General features: G+C 44.5%; 1 protein-coding gene across 3 annotated transcripts in view; it reads left to right on the top strand.

The window, feature by feature from the left end:
- The window catches only part of LOC126235977 (sterol O-acyltransferase 2-like), a 263,506-nt gene that overhangs the window by 57,509 nt on the left and 182,974 nt on the right, over positions 1–23,023 (top strand). For 2 of the 3 annotated variants that reach the window (XM_049944955.1, XM_049944954.1), the window contains exon 4: positions 19,826–19,996. The exons of the other annotated variant lie outside the window; for it this stretch is intronic. In XM_049944955.1, coding sequence (XP_049800912.1) covers positions 19,826–19,996 — 171 coding nt within the window. The remainder of the gene's footprint in view (positions 1–19,825; positions 19,997–23,023) is intronic. 3 annotated transcript variants of the gene reach the window in all.

Genomic DNA, 23,023 nt, shown 5'->3' with positions numbered 1-23,023 from the left:
GGGCGTGTTTCCTGATGAAAGCTGATTCTGCCTCTGTGCCAGGGATGGCCGTGTGTTAGTTAGAAGGACGTCAGTTGAGGATCTGTATACAACCAGCTCGACGCACTAGACATACATCTGGAGTTACACTCTGGAGTGCGATTTCGTATAACAGGATGAGCAAACGCGTGGTTATCTCACGCACCCTGACTGCAAATTTGTATGTCAGCCTGATGATTCGACCTGTTATGCTGCCATACATCGACAGCATTTCGGGGTTGTTTTTCAACAGGATAACGCTCGCCCACGTACTGCTATCGTAACACAGCATGCTCTAGAGTGTCGACTTGTTGCCTTGGTCTGCTCGATCACCACATTCGTCTCCAATCGAGCACGTATAGGACATTATCGAACGCCAACTCCAGTGTCATCCACAGCCAACATTAACAGTCCTTGTACTGAGCGTCCGAGTGCAGCAGGCATGGAACTTCATCCCACAAGCTGACATTCGGCACCTGTACAACACAATGCATGCACGTTTGGATGCTTGCATTCAACATTCTGTCGACTACACCTGTTACTAATGTACCAGAATTTCACATTTGCAATGGCTCATTCGCACTTACATTAAACTGCGATCTTGCAATGCTAATCATTTTAATACGTTACCTACACCAATTTATTTCGAAAATTTCATTACTCTACAGTGACTTTTTTTGTTTTGAGATTTTTTCCCATCAGTGTATATACGGAGTTGCAGACAATGTGGCATACTAAGAAAAAATGGTTTGACTTCGTGCTGGGCGCCTGGTATAGCAGCCGGTTATGAATGTCTTGAAATGAAACAGTCTCGGTTGCAAAAATCTTTTTTAGTTACAGGAAATGACATGTTTCGCCCTTTTGGCCATCATCAGATTGATTTAAAAATTAATGTGGAAAACTAGCATTTGCATTAATTGACGAATGTTGGTTTTCCAGATTAATTTTTACGTCAATATGATGATGCCCCAAAAGGCAGTAACGCGTCATTTCCTCTAAATAAAAAATATTTTACAACCGGGGCTATTTCATTTCAAGTAGCTTTCTAGGTACTGTTAAAGATAAATAAAGAACGTGTGACGTGGAAATTGTCAGTCCACTGATAATCTGTTCATAAGTATTACTCAGATATACGATTTTTTCTCCTTTTCCCATATCTAGCTTTGAGAAGTAGTTGTAGTAATGCTTTTCTTTTCGCCTTTACTCTATTTACTTTGTGGGAGAAAAGTTTAGCACTTCCTGCATCCCCTTTCGAGCACACTTTTAATGAGATTATTGCTTCATTTGAAACTTCCTGGCAGATTAAAACTGTGTGCTGGACCGAGACTCGAACTCGGGACCTTTGCACTTCGCGGGCAAGTGCTCTACCAACTGAGCTACCCAAGCGCGACTCACGCCCCGTCCTCACAGCTTTACTTCTGCCAGTACCTCGTCTCCTACCTTCCTCCTATTGCTTCATTTGTCTCTTCAGACATAAATTTAATGGCTCTGCGTATAGTCACACATGCCTGATTATGAAGAACTGTCGCCGTACGTACAGTGCGCTGTGACTCATGTCTATTGCTCTGTGGTAAATAGATAGCAAAGAGAATCAATGCGCGAAGTGCGTATGTCGGCACGCGAATAACTAATGAAGCGGCCACCCCTTAGGAGCAAGCAGTGGATCGCCCAGCTCTCAGGAGGAGAACGCGTTTCTCCACTGGAGCCACCTTACTTTCGCGAGGTCTGCCCATGCCTATTAACATTAGCGCATGCAAAAAAGGCAGTAAGACGACAGATCTTCACTTTCGAGTAGTCCAGTCAGCCACTGACAAGCTAGAGCCAGCAGCTAGTGCCCAAAGGGGACCATGTGGAGATCGCTCCGCCTCAGCCAATCACACTGCGTCATTGCATGGATGATACTCATCGGCGATATCAGTACATTGAGCCCCCGCGTCGAATTGCAGCCCGTGGAAGGCTGCAGAACGTGGTGAGCCAGCTCTGACCATTGCCGAGTCTAGGTTCCCTCGGGATAACTAGATTTCAGCCGTTACACCCAACTTCCTAAGAGTTCTTGACCATTGCTCCCATAAATAAGTCACTACTCATCGAAATCTCTCACTGCGCTTGACGAGTAACTTCCGAGGACGCATGCGCGTTCACTCTGTCACACATATTACCTGAAATGCTCGTTACCGTCGGATGTGCGAATGGGGATTGTGAAGCTACAGTTTTACGAGTAATGACGTCGTATCCCAGAAGGGAACTCGAATACTAAAGATCCGCATGCGTGGTGTAACACTTGAGGCGACTGCCCTAGCAGTTACCTTGCGTTCCCAGTCGGAGGAAGGTATCAGAGTCGCTAAAAATCCTCTCATTACATTGGACGGGAAACTGTTGATGATGCTTTTGCATTATCTCTTCTGCGCATTTCACTCCCCTGGAGAAGAAGTAGGGATTAGATAGTTTACGACAGTCTTCTGGATAATCACCATGCTCTTTGCGAAAGAGACCTCAGTGTGGCGGCAACGAGCTTTGGATAAACAACAATGTCAGAAATTGAGTCCGCCTTGATGCAAAACACCTTGTTATTCGTTCATTTCTTTATTCTCCCAAACTAGTTTCGGCGAGAAATATCACCATCATCAGTGGTTTTTTAAATCTTATTTACTGTATGATACAACATGTTTTTGAGAATTATTGTCGAAGTTTGCGGCATATTTTCTGTGCGCTTTTTTTCTGATGCCGTTTTTACTCAGCGAACAACATGTCATATGCAAATTCTCTGGATGGTTTGTAGCTGATTCTATACACAGAAAAATAAAACTTACGCACTTTGTTTATGATCAAGAATATTCTTTTGTTTTTATGTGTATAGAATCAGCTACATACCAGCCAACGCACTTGCAGATGACATGATGTTCGTTGTCTAAAAACGGCAACAGAAAAAAAGGGCACAGAAAATATGCCGCAGGCAGCAACAATAATTCTCAAAAACATGCTGTAACATACAGTAAATAAGATTAAAATACTCACTGATGATGGTGATATTTGTCACCAAAACTACAAGAGTGGCCATTAAAATTGCTACACCAAGAAGAAATGCAGATGATAAACGCTGGACAAATATATACTGACATGTCATTACATTTTCACGCAATTTCGGTGCAGAGATTCTGGGAAATCGGTACTCAGAACAACCACCTCTGGCCGTAATAACGGCCTTGATACGCCTGGGCATTGAGTCAGAGCTTGGATGGCGTGTACAGATACAGCTGCCCATGCAGCTACAACACGATACCACAGTTCATCAAGAGTAGTGACTGGCGTATTGTGACGAGCCAGTTGCTCGGCCACTATTGACCACAGATTTTCAATTGGTGAGAGATCTGGAGAATGTGCTGGCCAGGGCAGTAGTCGAACATTTTCTCTGTCCAGAAAGGCCCACACAGGACCTGCAATATGCGGCCGTGCATTATCCTGCCGAAATGTAGGATTTCGCAGGGATCGAATGAAGGGTAGAGCCACGGGTCTTAACACATCTGAAATATAACGTCCACTGTTCAAAGTTCCGTCAATGCGAACAAGAGGTGACTGAGACGTGTAAACAATGACACCTCATACCATCACGCCGGGTGATACGCCAGTATGGCGATGACGCATACACGCTTCTAATGTGCGTTCACCGCAATGTCGCCAAACACGGATGTAAACAGAACCTGGATTCATCCGAAAAAATGACGTTTCGCCATTCGTGCACCCAGGTCCGTCATTGAGTACATCATCGCAAGCGCTCCTGTCTGTGATGCAGCGTCAAGGGTAAGCACAGCCATGGTCGCCGAGCTGATAGTCCATGCTGCTGCAAACGACGTCGAACTGTTCGTGCAGATGGTTGTTGTCTTGCAAACGTCCCCATCTGTTGGCTCATGGATCGAGACGTGGCTGCACGATCCGTTACAGCCATGCGGATAAGATGCCTGTCATCTCGACTGCTAGTGATACGAGGCCGTTGGGATCCAGCACGGCATTTCGTATTACCCTCCTGAACCCACCGATTCCATATTCTGCTAACAGTTATTGGATCTCGACCAACGCGAGCAGCAATGTCGCGATACGATAAACCGCAATCGCGATAGGTTACAATCCGACCTTTATCAAAGTCGGAAACGTGATGGTACGCATTTCCCCTCCTTACACGAGGCATCACAACAACGTTTCACCAGGCAACGCCGGTCAACTGCTGTTTGTGTATGAGAAATCGGTTGGAAACTTTCCACATGTCAGCACGTTGTAAGTGTCGCCACCGGCGCCAACCTTGTGTGAATGCTCCGAAAAGCTAATCATTTGCATATCACAGCATCTTCTTCCTGACGGTTAAATTTCACGTCTGTATCACGTCATCTTCGCGGTGTAGCAATTTTAATGGCCAGTAGTAAACGAATAACAAGCTGTTTTGCATCAAGACTGACTCAATTTCTTTTATTGTTGTTTTTTCTTTGCAAACACGGACCAAATGGAAGAGTTCCAAGATAAAATTATTGAGCTTTGGATGCTAATGAACCCATACCACCGCTTCACTAGACACGTCAAACGACTGCTCAGGCGTTCACTTTTTGTCACAAATAGCCAAACAGAAGATTACTCCCGCTGCATTTGACGAGTAACAGCCGTGGACGACTAGGATGCCCATTGTCCTAGCCAATGCGCTAAAATAGTGGTTGGCTGGTACAAGACTGCTTTTTGGGGGATCGCCTGGTGATATGTCAAGGGTTATGTTATGGCCATGTGTCAGTTCATCTTGACACTTGATTATCTAGTGAATATCATGGAAAATCATTGGTGCGATACCTCAAACGATGGATTCAGCAAATTTACCTAAATCCCATATTGATTGGTAGCCCCTTATTAGGAACTGGCTCAATCATCTTCGGTCATATTTGATGGACTCTTTTGCTTCGAATCATCTTTCCTGTATGTGGCTGAATATTGCCCCTTCCTCATGGGAAGCCCTGTATATGACCGTATGTACTGTAGACAATTCTTTGCAATGACTGTGTGGACGAAATTCACAAAAAATGATGAAGAAAGATTTAACTTAAATCACGACGGACTCAGTTGAATCATACATGATTTTGTTTAGACAGTAATTTATAGGAATGAAATTTTCACTCTGCAGCGGAATGTGCGCTGTTACGAAACTTCCTGGCAGATTAAAACTGTGTGCCGGAACGAGAGTCGAACTTGGGAACTTTGCCTTTCGCGGACAAGTGCTCTACCATCTGAGCTATCCAAACACGACGCAAACATCACCCCTTCCCCACAGCTTTAATTCCGCCAGTGTCTCGTCTCCTACCTTCCAAACTTCACAGAAGCTATCCTGCAGGTTCCGAGTTCGAGACTCGATCCGACACACAGTTTTAATCTGCCAGGAAGTAATTTATACTCAGCTGTTGCCTACATTGTATAGTTTTGCTAACGAATTTTTTTTTTACAGAACAACTTGATAATCAAATGTAAGTCTGTAGGCTTTCGCAGTCGTTGTCTTGGAGGTAAAATGTTTTAGGATGTCAGGCATCACGTTTTTTCTACACGATCGACGTTTTGATCCCTGATGGGTTTTTCGTCAGGGTCCTTTGGCGTTCAGCTACACCAATAAACTTTCCTGGAATACTGATTTAAATTGCTAAATTTCCTAATCAAATAAGCCTTTGGTTTTAATTAATATGCAGTGACTCGAAAGTTATTACAGTTTGAACAGGGAGGCGTACTAGAGTAGACCTTGTAGTTGTGTGAAGCCACTGCCAGCGTGGTTGGTTGGTTGGTTGGTTGGTTGTTTCGGGGAAGGAGACCAGACAGCGAGGTCATCGGTCTCATCGGATTAGGGAAGGACGGGGAAGGAAGTCGGCCGTGCCCTTTGAAAGGAACCATCCCGGCATTTGCCTGGAGCGATTTAGGGAAATCACGGAAAACCTAAATCAGGATGGCCGGACGCGGGATTGAACCGTCGTCCTCCCGAATGCGAGTCCAGTGTCTAACCACTGCGCCACCTGGCTCGGTTGCCAGCGTGGCGTAGTGGTTAGTCCGTCCACCTAGTGAGCAGAAGACCTGGGTTAGAATTCCGGCCTTGGTACAAATTTTCATTCGTCGCTTCATATATACATCAATTTAGTTCTGCCTCAAATTAAGACTTGATTAATTAATATTTAAAAAGGTCTTATAAAATTAGACTACTGGCCATTAAAATTGCTACACCACGAAGATGACGTGCTACAGACGCGAAATTTAACCTACAGGAAGAAAATGATGTGATATGCAAATGATTAGCTTTTCAGAACATTCACACAAGGTTGGCGCCGGTAGCGACACCTACAACGTACCGACATCAGGAACGTTTCCAACCGATTTCTAATACACAAACAACAGTTGACCGGCGTTGCCTGGTGAAATGTTGTTGTGATGCCTCGTGTAATTAGGAGAAATGCGTACCATCACGTTTCCGACTTTGATAAAAGTCGGATTGTAGCCTATTGCGATTGCGGTTTATGGTATCGCGACATTGCTGCTCGCCTTGGTCGAGATCCAATGATTGTTAGCAGAATATGCAATCGGTGGGTTCAGGTGGGTAATACGGAACGCCGTGCTGGATCCCAACGGCCTCGTATCACTAGCAGTCGAGATGACAGGCATCTTATCCGCATGGCTGTAACGGATCGTGCAGTCACGTCTCGATCGCTCAGTCAACAGATGGGGACATTTGCAAGACAACAACCGTCTGCACGAACAGCTGGACGACGTATGCGGCAGCATGGTCTATCAGCTCTGAGACCGTGGCTGCTGTTACCCTTGACGCTGCATCACAGACAAGAGCGCTTGCGATGATGTACTCAACGACGAACCCGGGTGCGCGAATGGTGAAACGTCATTTTTTCGGATGAATCCAGATTCTGTTTACAGCATCATGATGGTCGCATCCGTGTTTGGCGACATTGCGGTGAACGCACATTGGAAGCGTGTATTCGTCATCGCCATACTGGCCTCTCACCCGGCGTGATGGTATGGGGTGTCATTGGTTACACGTCTCAGTCAGCTCTTGTTCACATTGACGGCACTTTGAACAGTGGACGTTATGTTTCAGATGTGTTACGACCCGTGGCTCTACCCTTCATTCGATCCCTGCGAAACCCTACATTTCAGCAGGATAACGCACGACCGCATGTTGCAGGTCCAGTAGGGCCTTTCTGAATACAGAAAATGTTCGACTGCTGCCGTGGCCAGCACATTCTCCAGATCTCTCACCAACTGAAAACGTCTGGTCAATGGTGGCCGAGCAACTGGCTCGTCACAATACGCCAGTCACTACTCTTGATGAACTGTGGTATCGGTTGAAGCTGCACGGGCAGCTGTACCTGTACACGCCATCCAAGCTCTGTTTGACTCAATGCCCAGGCGTATCAAGGCCGTTATTATTGCCAGAGGTGGTTGTTCTGGGTACTGATTTCTCAGGATCTATGCACCGAAATTGTGTGATAATTTAATCACATGTCAGTTCTAGTATAATATATTTGTCCAATGAATACCCGTTTATCATCTGCATTTCTTCTTGGTGTAGCAATTTTAATGGCCAGTAGTGTAGTATTCATAATAGTGTTCAAATAAGCGTACGCAGCGTCCGTGAAGCAATGTGGAGTTGCCGTTCTAATGAAGTGTTGTCAGTAGTAGCAAGTGCTGCTCTGTGTGTAATCGGCGCGTAGCGTTTCTGACTGTGAACAGTACTTGCCATCCACTGAACTTCAATTTCTCAGGAGTTAGTAAACTACTTTGTAATGTCTCTGGCTAGAATTATCCACGATAACAGTGTGGAAGCAAATAGACTGTTTTAGACGATCACTCACTAATGTGATTATCATTGGACTAGGGGTATGTTCTTTGATTACTAAGCAAAACGTCCTCCGTCCTTTGTTCGAATCCCCCTCCCCTTTCTGCTTAAATTTAGAAGACAAATAATCAGCAATTGCGGCCGAAGACTTGCTGCATAAGAAGTTACCCTCATTCTGCAAAGGCCTTGTCAAAGAAAACGGAGGAGCGGACAGCGGTTCAAGGCACACTCTTTGTCCTTGCGGTGGGAAAGTGGCCCTAAAAGGCGGAAGAATCAGCGAAGATGAACGACATGAGGAATCAGAAGGCAATGGAAACCAATGAATCGAAGACACATAACGTGTATCCACAAGACACGTGGCCTTTAATTGAAAAAGTGTCATGATAATCTCTCCATTGCCAAAAGATTCCGGATTGATCTCCAGTTCGGATCTCCGGGAGGGGACTGCCAAGCGGGAGGTGACCAACAGAAAAAGACTGAACAACCAACGAAAGGGTAATTACGAGTCGGGTCGCGGAATGTCAGAAGCTAGAGCGTGGTAGGGAAACTAGAAAATCTGAAAAGGGAAATGCTGAGGCTCAGTCTAGATGTAGTAGCGGTCAGTGAAGCGAAATGGAAAGGAGACTAGGATTTATGATCAGAGGAGTATAGGGTAATATCAAAAGCAGCAGAAAATGCAATAACGAGAGTAGCATTCGTTGTAGCTAGTAAGGTAGGACAGAGATTGTGTCACTTCAACAGTTCAGTACCATCGTTGTTCTCATAAGAATCGGCAGCAAACCAACAACGACAACAATAATTCAGGCATACATGCAACTGTCGCAGTAGAAGATGAAGAAATAGAAAACGTATATGAGGTTATTGAACGGGTAGTTCAGTACGTAGCCGTCCGCTGTGGCTGAGCGGTTCTAGGCGCTTCAGTCCGGAACTGCACTGCTGAAACGGTCGCAGGTTCGAATCCTGCCTCTGGCATGGTTTAAGTAGTTCTAAGTCTATGGGACTGATGACCTCAGATGTTAAGTCCTATAGTGCTTAGAGCCCTTTGAACCATTCAGTACGTAAAGGGGGATGAAAAACTGGAATTGGAATAAGGTTGTAGGGAAGGAGTAGAAGAAAGGGTTATGGGAGAATATTGTTTTCTTCGTAGGAATGAGAGAGAAGAAAGACTGAGTTCTGTAATAAATTTCAGATGATAATAGGGAATACCCCATTCAAGAATCACAAGAGAAGGAGGCGGTATACTTGGAAAAGGCATCAGATACTGGATTTTAGGCGTACCCAGGCGCAGATACAGACTCAGATCACAATTTAGTAGTTGTGAAGTGTACCCTGAAGTTTAACAGACCAGCCAGGAAGAATCAGGGCGCTAAGAACTGGGATATGAGAGTACTAAGGAATTAAGAGATAAGCTTGAAGTTCTCTCAGGCTATAGATACTGCGATAATGAATAGCTCAGTAGACTGATCAGCTGAAGAGAAATCGAAACCTCTAAAAATAGAAATCACAGAAATTGGAAAGAAAAACGTAGGTACAAGGAAGGTAACTGCGAAGAAAGCATGGGTTACAGAAGAAATACTTCACTTGATCGACGAAAGAAGGAAGTACAAAGATTTAAGAATACAGAAATATGTCGCATAGGTATGAAATACGTAGGAAGTGCAGGGAAGCTAAGGGGAAATGGCTACATGAAAAATGTGAAGAAATCGAAATGAAATGGTTGTCGGAAGGACTGACTCAGAATGCAGAAAAGTCAAAACAACCTTTGGTGAAATTAAAAGCAAGGGTGGTAACATTAAAAGTGCAATGGAAATTCCACTGTTAAATTCAGAGAAGAGAGTGGATAGGTGGAAAGAGCACACTAAAGGCGTCTATGAGGGGGAGGACTTATCGGACGACGTGATGGAAGAAGAAAAAGAAGAAGAAGAAGAAGAAGCAGTAATCGATAGGGAAGAAATAGAGGATCCAGTGTCAGAATAAGAATCTAGAAGAGCTTTGTATCATTTAAAATCAGATAAGGGAGAAGCGACAGATAACATTCCATCGGAATTTCTAAAATTATTGGGGGACATGACAACAAAACGATTATTCACGTTAGTTCGCAGAGTTTATGAGGCTGGCGATAGACCAAGAAACTTTCGGAGAAATATAATTCCCACAGTTCCGGAGACTGTAACAGCCGACAACTGCGACAATTACCGCACAATCAGCTTAACAGCTCTTGCGTCCAGGTTGCTTACAAGAATAATAATATACAGAAGAATGGAAAAGGGAATTTAGGATCTGGTAGATGACAACCTGTTCAGGAAAGGTAAAGGCACCATAGATGCACTTCTGTCGTTGCGGTTGATAATGGAAGCAAGAATGAAGAAAAATCAGTACACGTTCGTAGGATTTGTCGGCCTTGGAAAAGCGTTCGAAAATGTAAAATTGTGCAAGACTCGAAATTCCGAGAAAAATAGGGTTAAGCTATAGGGAAAAACAGGTAATACACAATATGTAGAGAACCAAGAAGAAACAATAAAAGTGGAAGACGAAGAAAGAAGTGCACGGATTAAAAAGGTGTAGTCTTTCGTCCTTGCTGTTCAAACTATACGTTCAAGAAGCAATGACGGAAATGAAAGGAAGTTTCAAGAGGAGAATTAAAATTCAAGGTGAAAGGATGGATGTCAGTGTTAAGTTTCGCTGTCCTTAGTAAAACTGAAAAAGAGTTTCAGAACCTTTTGAACGCAATGAACAGTGTAATGAGTACAGATTATAAATTGAAAGCAAATCGAAGAGATACGAAAGTAGTGAGAAGTAATCAGCAGTAGCGAGAAACGACATCATGATTTTCCGAAGTGACTACGGCCGCACGACGGGAAGTAACAGACTCTGAATGCGGAATGGTAGTTGGAGTAGACCCGGGCTTCACAACATACGTGCTCGCGGAGCAAGCTGTGAGCAGCAAGGCGCGAGCACGGAGCATCGCGAGCACGCTACCCCCACTACCGGACCAGAGCGGAGAGGGGGGAGTGTCACGTGGGGCACACAACAGCTGCCGCCAGTCAATGCAAATCCGCGGCCACCTGCAGGGATATCACTCACGAATTATTACTGCGACAAATGAAACAAATAAAGGAGAATGTACACGTGCCACGTAATTTTATTAGCTTAGTGTATGCCTCTACATTCGCATTAATTTGTGAACTGTTACACAATAAAAGGTGTCATTGAAGTGTGGGATTCTCGGTTATCTTGTACTCTTTGCCCTTTACAATTGCGTCTATGTTCGGAGTAATTGTTCTTGTGCATTTTAGGCGCAGCGTGCAGTTTAAATTTCGATCAGACAATGCGTTTCTCAGGCGCGTCTTGTTACATTTCATTACAGAGAACAGTTGTTCCCAAACATACGTGGAACCGAACATTGACATTATTGTAGCCACCAGTTTGTGCAAACGAGGAAATCTATCCTGAGGGAAGTGTCTGTAGAATTCCAAAACGTTTTTCTTGTTCTGAAAGTTGTCTCTGTATTCTCTGTCACACTGCAGGTCATTAATTTCTTGCTGCAGCTCAGGACGAATCTCTTAAATATTCGCCGAATATGGAGAGAACAAATCAAAATCACTGCCTGCCTAGTGCTGTCAGATCTTGAAAGCGCTGATCAACTAAACTATGTGAATAACGTTAACAGTCTTTGTGAACATCTTGCATGGATGATAATTTAGGAAAATGAGCTAGGTTTCCTGTTTCCAGCTGACTCACCAAAAGTGTCAATTTCATTTTAAAAGCTCGTATTCGATCTATGAAATGAGTAATTAGCAGATCTTTACCTTGTAGTGAAATGTTCAAAGCATTCAGATGGCTAGTTACATCTGCTAAGAACGCGAGATCACAATCAAACGTGCGCGCGCATTTCCCCTCCCTCCCCTCCCTCCCTACTTCGAGACCTTGCACCTGCTCGCAAGCACATGCCTGAGCAGGCGCGAGTACTCGCGCTCAAAACCGGCCAGTTGTTAAGCCCTGAGCTAGACGCATGGAACCTTTTACTTCGGAAATCGTATTGGAATTCAGTATACAGAGATTCGCAGTGTCAAGAGTGTGCCGAGAATACCAAATTTCCGGCATTACCTCTCACCACGAACAACGCAGTGGCCGACGGCCTTCGTTTAACGACGGACAGCAGCGGCGTTTACTTGTCATTGCTCACAGACAAGCAACACTGCGTGAAATAACTGCAGATATAAACGTGTACGACGAACGTATTCGCTAGGATAGTGCTGCGAAATTTGGCATTAATGGGCTACGGCAGTAGATGACCGGCGCGAGTGCCTTTGGTAACAGCACGACGTCGCCTACAGCGCTTCTCCTAGGCTTGTGACCATATCGGCTGGACCCTAGACGACAGTAAAACGGAGGCCTCGACAGGTAAGTTCCGATTTCAGTTGGTAAGAGCTGATGTTATGATTCCAGTGTGGTGCAGACTCCACGAAGCAATGGACCCGCGATGTCAACAAAGCATTGTGCAAGTTGATAGTGGCTCCATAATGGAGCAAGCTGTGTTCACATGGAGTGGACTAGGTCCTCTGGTCGAATTGAACCGATCATTGACTGGTAACGGTTGTGTTCAGCTGCGTAGAGACCATTTGCCGCCATTCATGGACTTAATGTTCCCAAACAGCAATGTCATGTCACGGGCCACAGTTGTTCGCAACTGGCTTGAAGAATATTCTGGACAATTCGAGCGAATGATTTGGCCACCCAGATCGCCAGACATGAATCCCGTCGAACTTTCGTGGGATATAATCGAGGGGTCAGTTTGTGCACAGAATCTTACACCGGAAACGCATTATGCAGTGCTAGAGAAGCAGCATGGCTCAATATTTCTACAAGGGACGTCCAACGACTTGACTCCATGCCACACCCAGTTGCTGCACTACGCCTGGCAAAAAGAGTTCCGAGAAGATATTAGGAAGTATCGCATGACTTTTTTGACCACAGTGTATTCTGTATAATTGCGACAGGCAATGCTCCCCAGATACCGATTAGTTAGGCTGCTGCAGTCTAGTGTACCGTTGGTTCTTTCTGCAACGGTCTTAGACAGCACACACTGTTTGACCTGTGTAAGTCATGCCACATTGTCAGGGGCTCTTGTAGACTCTGGATTTCCGTAGTCAGAGGCCTTCCTTGATGCTACCAAGTAGTGCCCCATTTTTAATTGGTGGATGGTTGACAGTCTTCACTTTCTTTCCCAAGAATTCGTCCTTTCTTTCCGGATAATGCGCCACAAAAGAGAATAAATGCAATGTCCCGTTCTCCTGAGGTTCCTCTTGTGTTTCAGCTGGTTACTGAAGAGTAACAAAATCGTAACGGACTGAACATAACGAAAACATGTGACTCTTTCCCGTGACAGGAGAAGAACACTCGACTGAAAATGAAAAGAGATTTCGTAGGAAAAATGCATGTAGATTCGTGTAAAGGTAGCTATAATAGAGGCAGAAATAAACAGAAAGAAAGAAAAAGCAATACGATGAATATTATTGACTTAAGAGTAGAGCACGGAAAGTGTCAACCCGATTTTTCAGAAACTTCGCTCAGTGGAAGAGGAGTCATAATAAGCGAAAACATGTCTCGGCTTTCCCGTAGATACTCGACCATACCTGAGAAAACGGTGTCGAAAGTTTTCGATGTAGTTTAGATGGTTTTAACGCGCAGGGGGTAGCGTTGCGGCCCCTCACATTCGCGCCCAGTGTTCGAAATGCGGTTGTTGCTATTATTTTATTTTGTCATTTATCTACCCACGTCCGTAGAAAGTTACTGCTCGAATGTTTCTTATCAAGTTAGAAGATTCAAGGATGTTGCAGTACTTGAGAAATTACAGTTGGATTTCACAGTAAGTGCAATGCGTTTATTACATAATATATGTGTACATAGTACCTTCAAGCATCGGTTAGACCGTCAGTGAGGGAGCACGTCGTGTTCCTGCTACTAATAAGGCGAGTACACCGTTCGTTTGTTATATATTTTACGAGCTTCCAACAGGAGCGACTTATTTACAGATACCTGTGTAGTTACTAGTTTATTTTTGTAATTTCTTGCGTGTTCAAATGTTCAAATGTGTTTGAAATCTTATGGGACTTAACTGCTATGGTCATCAGTCCCTAAGCTTACACACTACGTAATCTAAATTATCCTAAAGACAAACAGATGCACCCATGCCCGAGGGAGGACTCGAACCTCCGCCGGAACCAGCTGCACAGGCCATGACTGCAGCGCCTTAGACCGCTCGGCTAATCCCGCGTGGGCTTGTGTGTTCGAATGCTTACTAGCTACAACCTTTTTAATTTTATTAACAGTGTAGTGTACAGTACCTCCCTTGTTATCGACTCTGGTATCATGCAGGCTTTTGTTTGTTTTGGTTACTGTAGCTCAGTGTCGATTAGAGTGAGAGAGCTCTTCGAATTCCTGCTGCTAATAAGCCGAGTAAACTGTTCGTTTGTTATGTTTTTACGAGCTTCAAACAGGAGCGATTTCAGTAATGGATAGGAACTGTGATTGCTGTGTACAGATACGAGCTAAGTTAGTGACCCTTCGCTCACAGCTCCAGGCTGTGTTGGCTTCCATCACACAGCTTGAGGCTGCTACCAAGGTGCGTGACTGTAGGGGGTCGGACGCGGGGATGCGAGGGACATCAAGCACACCCACGTGTCCCCCGGTCGGTCCACTGCTGTGACCGCCCGGGGTACTGCCTGCACTGAGGTTGACCCCCCACCAGTGGTCGAGTGCGAGATCATTCCAAAGGCTGGCAGGCAGCGAAAGACTTCAAGGGGCCGATCATAGGGTCTCCCTTGTTCGTTTGAAGAACAGGTTTCGGGCGTTATCTATGGCTGACGAAGTCTCTAAGCCGAATGCAGTGGTCCATCCTGCTCCAGAGGAAGCTTCTCGCCCCACATGGTCTGGGCATTCACAGACGGTGGGTTTACTGGTAGTTGGCAGCTCCGCATAATGGGGATATTAGGGACATGGCTGCCAAGGAGGGGAAGGAAGTCATTGTGCTCTCCGTGTGCATACCGGGAGGAGTTATTCCGGATGTGGAAAGGGTGCTTGCGGATGCCATGAAGAGTACAGGGTGGAGCCAACTGCGGGTGGTGGCTCATGTCGGTACCAATGATATGTGTCGATTTGGATTGGAGGAGATTCTCTCTGGTTTCGGGTGGCTAGCGTAAATGGTAAAGACTGCCAGTCTTGCTTGCGAGATTAAGGCGTAGCTCACTATCTGGAGCATCGTCGATAGAACGGACTGTCGCCTTTTTGTTCAGAACCGAATGGAGGGTCTGAAGCAGAAGCCCAGGCGGTTCTGGGACAGTGTAGGCTGCAGATTCCTTGACTTGCGCCATCGGGTGGTAGATTTCCGGGTTCAGCTTAATAGGTCAGGAGTCCACTACACACAGGAAGCGGCTACACGCGTAGCAGGGGCTGTGTGAAAGGGACTGGGCGGTTTTTAGGTTGTAGGGTCACAGGAAACAACAGAAAGGGCGCCCGTCTAAAAGGGGGCAGGTAAAAGACAGTAAGGTAGTTGTAGAAATGATCGGTATTTTAGTTGTAAATTTTCGTAGCTGTATTGGGAAAGAACGTGAGCTCCAAGCCTTAATAGAAAGCACCAAAGCTGAAATAGTTGTAGGTACAGAAAGCTGGCTAAAGCCGGAAATAAGTTCAGCCGAAATTTTTCCAAACGATCTAACAGTGTTCAGAAAGGATAGATTAAATACAGTTGGTGGTGGAGTATTTATTGCTGTCAGAGGTAGTTTACCTTGTAGTCAAACTGATTTAGATAGTTCCTGCGAAATAGTTTGGGTAGAGGTTATACTTGACAATCTGACTAAACTATTAATTGAATCGTTTTACCCACCTGAACAGTTCAAAGAAAACTTGAGTCCCATTTCAAATAGGTGCCCCACTCATACAATTATAGTCGGTGGTGGCTTCAATCTACCCTTGATATGCTGGAAAAATTATGCATTTAAAGCCGGCAACAGGCGTAAAACGTCATCCGAAATTGTACTGAATGCTTTCTCAGAAAATTATGGTTCAAATGGCTCTGAGCACTATGGGACTCAACTGCTGAGGTCATTAGTCCCCTAGAACTTAGAACTAGTTAAACCTAACTAACCTAAGGACATCACAAACATCCATGCCCGAGGCAGGATTCGAACCTGCGACCGTAGCGGTCTTGCGGTTCCAGACTGCAGCGCCTTTAACCGCACGGCCACTTCGGCCGGCTCAGAAAATTATCTTGGACAATTAGTTCATGAGCCCACTCGAAGCGTTAATGGTGGCGAAAGCAAACTTCACCTCTTAGCAACAAATACTCCTGGAAAATGGGGAGTATCGTGACAGTCTCCATTCCTTCCGATCTGATAACGTAAGCGTAGAAAAGATGTGGGATGATTTCAGAGAGATAGTTTCGACGGCAATTGAGAGCTATATACCACATAAATTAATAAGTGATGGTACTGATTCCCTATGCTACACAAAACGGGTCAGATCGCTGTTGCAAAAGCAACGAAAAAGGTATTTCAAATTTAAAAGAACGCAAAATCCCCAAGATTGGCAAAGTTTTGCAGAAGTTCGAAATATAGCACGTACTTCAATGCAAGATACTTTTAATGATTTCCGCAACGAAACTCTGTCTCGGAATCTGGAAGAGAACCCAAAAAGATTCTTGTCATACATAAAACACACCAGTGGCAAGACGCGATCAATACCTTCACCGGGCGATAACAACCGTGAAGTCACTGATGACAGTGCTACTAAAGCAGAGTTATTAAACACTGTTTTTCGAAACTCCTTCACAAAAGAAGACGACGTAAATATTCCTGAATTACAATCAAGAACAACTGCCATGATGAGAAACATAAAAGTAGATATCCTCGGCGCAGCAAAAAAGCTTAAATCACTTAATAAAGGCAAGGCTCCAGTCCAGATTGTATACCAGTCAGGTTCCTCTCAGAGTATGCTGATACAATAGCTCCATATTCAGCAATTATATACAACCGCACGCTCACAGAAAGATCCGTACCTGAAGATTGTAAAATTGCTCAGGTCACACCAATACCCAAAAAGGGAAGTAGGAGTAATCCGCTGAATTTCAGGCCCATACCACTAACATCGATTTGCAGTGGGGTTTTGGAACATACTGTGTTCGAACATTATGAAGTACCTCGAAGAAAACGATTTATTGGCAGATAGTCAGCACGTATTCAGATAATACCGTTCTTGTGAAACACAACTAGCTCTTCATACTCATGAAGTGATAAGTGCTATCGACAGGGTATGTCAAATTGATTGCATAATTTTAGATTTCCAGGAGACTTTCGAAACATTTCCCCACAAGCGTCTTCTAACCAAACTGCGTGCCTATGGAATGTCGCCTCAGCTGTGCGACTGGATACGTGATTTCCTGTCAGAAAAGTTACCGTTCGCAGTAACAGACGGAAATTCATCGAGTAAAACAGAAGTAATATCCGGCGTTCCCCAAGGAAGTGTTATACGCCCTCTATTGTTCCTAATCTATATTAACGACGTAGCAGACAATCTGAGTAGCTGTCTTAGATTGTTTGCAGATGATGCTGTCATTTACCGTCTTGTAAAGACATCAGACGACCAAAACGAATTGCAAAACGATTTATATAAGATATCTGTATGGTGCGAAAAGTGGCAGTTTACCCTGAATAAAGAAAAGTGTGAAGCTATTCACGTGAGTACTAAAAGAAATCCGCTACATTCCGACTATGCGGTAAGTCACACAAACCCATAAGCTGTAAACTCAACCAATTACTTAGGAATTACAACTACAAATAACCTAAACTGGAACGATCACATAGATAATATTGTGGGTAGCGCAAACCAAAGACTGCGATTCATTGGCAGAACACTTAGAAGGTGCAACAGGTCTAATAAAAGAGACTGCTTACACCACGCTTGTCCGCCGTATTCTGAAGTATTGACGTGCGGTGTGGGATCAGCATTAGGTGGGACTGGCGGATGACATGGAAAATGTTCAAAGAAGGGCAGCTCGTTTCGTATTATCACGAAACAGGGGAGATAGTGCCACAGACATGCTACGTGAATTGGAGTGGCAGTCATTAAAACAAGGGCGTGTTTCGTTGCGACGGGATCTGCTCATGAAATTTCAATCACCAGTTTCTCCTACGATTGCGAAAAAATTCTGTTGGCACCCACCTTCCTTTTTGTGGGGCTATATTTAAAGACAAGGGGCACAGGAGTAACTCCAAAACCATTGCTGAGCTGAAAACAGACATTCAGGAGGTCATAGACTTAGTTATTCTTCCGCGCTACATCATCGTCAATGACGTCAGGCACATCGAACATATTACTACCTAAATCCAAATACCTGTATTGAAGTTTACATGTTGAATAAAGTGTGTGCACGCCGTAGTTTGTAAATAACTTTCATTTCTTTCATATACACTACTGGCCATTAAAATTGCTTCACCAGGAAGGAATGCAGGTGATAAACGGGTATTCATTCGACAAATATGTTACACTAGAACTGACATGTGATTACATTTCCACGCAATTTGGGTGAATAGATCCTGAGAAATCAGTACCCAGAACAACCACCTCTGGCCGTAATAACGGCCTTGATACGCCTGAGCATTTAGTCAAATAGAACTTGGATGGCGTGTACAGGTACAGCTGCCCATGCAGCTTCAACACGATACCACAGTTCATCAAGAGTAGTGACTGGCGTATTGTGACGAGCCACCATTGACCAGACGTTTTCAATTGGTGAGAGATCTGGAGAATGTGCTTGTCAGGGCAGTAGTAGAACATTTTCTGTATCCAGAAAGGCCCGTACAGGACCTGCAACATGCGGTCGTGCATTATCATGCTGAAATGTAGGGTTTCGCAGGGATCGAATGAAGGGTAGAGCCATGGGTCGTAACACATCTGAAATGTAACGTCTGCTGTTCCAAGTGCCGTCATTGCGAACAAGAGGTGACCGAGACATGTAACCAATGGCACCCCATACCATCACTCCGGGTGATACGCCAGTATGGCGATGACGAATACACGCAACATCATGATGCAGTAAACAGAACCTGGATTCATGCGAAAAAATGACGTTTTGACATTCGTGCACCCAGGTTAGTCGTTGAGTACACCATAGCAGGCGCTCCCGTCTGTGATGCAACGTCAAGGGTAACTGCAGCCGTGGTCTCCGAGCTGATAGTCCACGCTGCTGCAAATGGTGTCGAACTGTTGGTGCAGATGTTTGTTGTTTTACAAACGTCCCCATCTGTTGACTGAGCGATCGAGACGTGACTGCACGATCCGTTACAGCCATGCGGATAAGATGCCTGTCATCTCGACTGCTAGTGATACGAGGCCGTTGGGATCCAGCACGGCATTCCGTATTACCCTCCTGAACCCACCGATTCCATATTCTGCTAACAGTTATTGGATCTCGACCAACGCGAGCAGCAATGTCGCGATACGATAAACCGCAATCGCGATAGGCTACAATCCGACCTCTATCAAAGTCGGAAACGTGATGGAACGCATTTCCCCTCCTTACACGAGGCATCACAACAACGCTTCACCAGGCATCGCCGGTCAACTGCTGTTTGTGTATGAGAAATCGGTTGGAAACTTTCCTCATGTCAGCACGTTGTAAATGTCGCCACCGGCGCCAGCCTTGTGCGAATGCTCCGAAAAGCTAATCATTTGCATGTCACAGCATCTTCTTCCTGTCGGTTAAATTTCACGTCTGTAGCACGTCATCTTCGTGGTGTAGCAATTTTAATGGCCAGTAGTGTAATTCAGTAATTGTCACCTTGTAATTTGACCTATGAGGTCATTGCTATTATCAAGATAGTGGACTATGGCAGTTGTATAAGTGAGTCTTTCGGACAGTGTGTTGTCAAGGTGCATCTTTGGATCTCTCCACAGACACCAGCCCAGTTCGGGAGCGCTGCCGGAGAAACAGTTCCTGCCCAGAGAGTCGCTGCTGACGAACCTGATGAGAGTGAAACACCTCCACACCGTCTATAACATGTTCGTGGCCGTGCTGCTCATGCTCTTCCTGCACACTGCCGTCTACGACCTCGTCGCTGACGGGCAGTAAGTTCCTTATTGTTACTGCATAAATAATAACAATAACAATAATAGTATAGGGCGTATCATAATGAATCATCCTGTTTGGCACATCCATATTTATGAAACTAATCAACATATACAATGAATTTTGTTTTTTGATGAACAGGAAACTCAAAAAGTTTTTTTCATACCTTTTCATAGGTGTTCAATATGCCCTTCTTGAGATGCACGACCTATGTCAATGTGGTATTGAAACTGTTCCCACACGGCTGTGAACATGTCTTGAGTTACAGCTTCCACAGCTGCTGCTATGCGATGTCTCAGTTTATTCGTTGTTGCTGGTAACGGAGGCATTTAAAAACAGTCTTTTACAAACCCCCTCAAGAAATAATCACATACAGTCAGGTCCGGTGACCCTGGAGGCTAGTAACGTAAGGCTGAATAATTTGGTTCAGTGCGACCGATGGGACACATGCCAGTGTGGCGGTGTCCCATCCTATTGATAAATTAAGTCATTCGAATCAGTCTCCAATTGTGGTAAAAGAAAATTCTCAAGCGTATCGAGATATGTGCTATCTGTAACAGTGTTCTCAGCAAAGAAAAATGGACCATACACCTTTTCCCGTGAAACTCGACAAAACACATTACATTTTTGAGAGCCCCTCTCATGTTGGAAAACTTTACGTGGTTGTTCCGTACCCATATTCTCATATTATCACGTTTCACCTTTCCATTTAAATGGAATGTCGCCTCGTCACGAAACACTAAGCTTGGAAGAACACTGACATCCTCCACCTTGCCAAGAACGAAATTACAGAACTCCACACTTTGTTGTTTGTCACCTTCGAATGTTGGAATGGGTGTGAATTCCTAAGGGACCAAACTGCTGAGGTCAACGGTCCCTAGACTTACACACTACTTAAACTAACTTAAACTAAATTATGCTAAGAACAACACACACACACCTGCCCGAGGGAGGACTCGAACCTCCGGCAGGAGTGGCCGTTGTCACCTTCAAGAGGAGCTTGCAGTAGCTGAATTTTGTGTGGTTTCATGTGTAAACGTCGACGCAACACATGCCAGACGGACGTCGGGGGTATGCTGAGCTGTCGAACTGCACGGCGAACGGATTTCTAAGGACGCTTTGCGAAAATATGGCGAATGCGTTCGACGTCTGCGTCAGACACTAGGAGACGACCCGGCGATTTGCCTTTACACAGACAACCTGTTTCTCGGAATTGTTCAAGCCATCGTCTAATGCTCTGTGCTGTAGGAGGATCCATGCCATGCCTAGTATGATAATCACGTCGAACAGTTATTACTGAACGGCACTGCGCAAAACGTAAAAGACACAAAACGTTTTCTGTTGTCGCGACACCATTTTTACTAAAAATGAAGTGGGCACACACTGCTGCTACCTAGCGGGAACTTTGTAAAACTCGAGAGTTTGCTCTCTCCAGCAGTACATTGTTCAGGCACATATCTCAAATAACATAACAGTTACGAATTTTTAAAATCGGATGATTCTTTTTGATACACCCTATACTTTATTTACTATCGAATGATTCACTGCGTATGCACAAAACAGCAGAGACTACAAATCTCCATACACAACTCAATAATATAGTCTTCTGATTATGTCGTTGACATCGGAAAGTGATTAAACACAAATAGTTTGCTGCTGTTTACGTACTTTTTGTCAAAACACTTCTTATTCTTCACCTAAAAACGGTTTTGTAGAATGTATTTCTTAAAAGTGAGGCTTAGGCTTTACTGTGTGCAGAGGCATAATATATATCTCAATCCACTGGGTTATTTAATCCTGCATGTCGTGGACCGTTTTCATAGAATGCTGCTAGTGGCTGCAGATGTAAGATTTTTCTTCATTTCTAGGGTTGTTCTGCTTCACGCCAAGAACAGGTGTTGGCCTGCAATCTTTTCAAAAGCAATATACATTTCCATTGATTGCCTGTTCAGTCGATTCTTGGCAGAATATTTCATACATTATGAATCAAACACACATAGTGTTGTGTATGTTTCGTTCAAAGTAGATTTTAGAATATTCGTGGTTATTATGGCCAGCGTAGCAATATTTGCAGAAAATGCACACCATGGTTACTTACATTTAGCTCCACAGATCATTCTTGTTTGGTCGTTGCTCATCAAATAACCGTTCCAACAATTCAGTTACGCGGAAAATAAGGTATGGGGTACAATCTTTCGGACAACAGTATCTTTGCAAAACTTGCTGATCATACTGACTACATATATATCCTTACATGGCTTACGCACTAAAAAGAGTCAAAATACATGCTCAGTTTCAGACTGCTTTGAATGGTTAAATCAAGAAATTGTAGAATATATATATATATATATATATATATATATATATATATATATATATATATATAGAGAGAGAGAGAGAGAGAGAGAGAGGGCGACATATTGAAGTATATGAAATAAAATCTTCATTACTTCTGAACAGCTCAGTTTGCGTTAGGACGGTCAAACTGCACGGTAGGCCGCGGTGCATAATGGGAAATGGAATGCGCATTTGCACGTGAAAATGTGACGGTACAGGGTGACTGAGCGTATAGCGCTTGTAAAGGTCATTATGCGAGCAATAACAGCCCAACTGCGGCTCAATGCAAGTTTGCGACAGAGTGCAAGCTGAAGACAGCCGGTCAAAGTGTGCTAACAATCGAGAATTTAATTCACAAGTTTGAGTGAACGGGTAGTGTTGGTGTGGACAGTGTTGGCAATGTCGGTCGTCCGAAAAGGGTGAAAGCGCCTGGAAGCATCGAGAAGACACGCGCTGTGTCTCCAGCCAGTCCCAGGAAATCGATGAGACGAGCTGCACAGCAGGTGGGAATCAACCGGGAGACGCTGCGACAGATTCTTGAAGACCTGCATCTCTTCCCATACAAAATCCAAATCCATCAGCCATTAAGCCCCAGGGCCATGGAACAGCGGTTGTGTTTCGCCAACACTATTGTCCACAGAATTGAGAAACAGGACTTTGATGTGAATATGGTTTGGTTAGCGACAAAG

This window comes from Schistocerca nitens, chromosome 2 (genome assembly GCF_023898315.1).
Source record: "Schistocerca nitens isolate TAMUIC-IGC-003100 chromosome 2, iqSchNite1.1, whole genome shotgun sequence".
Taxonomy (NCBI): Eukaryota; Metazoa; Arthropoda; class Insecta; order Orthoptera; family Acrididae; genus Schistocerca; species Schistocerca nitens.
The sequence above is the reverse complement of the archived record's forward strand: the minus strand, read 5'-3'. Positions and strand labels throughout refer to the sequence as shown.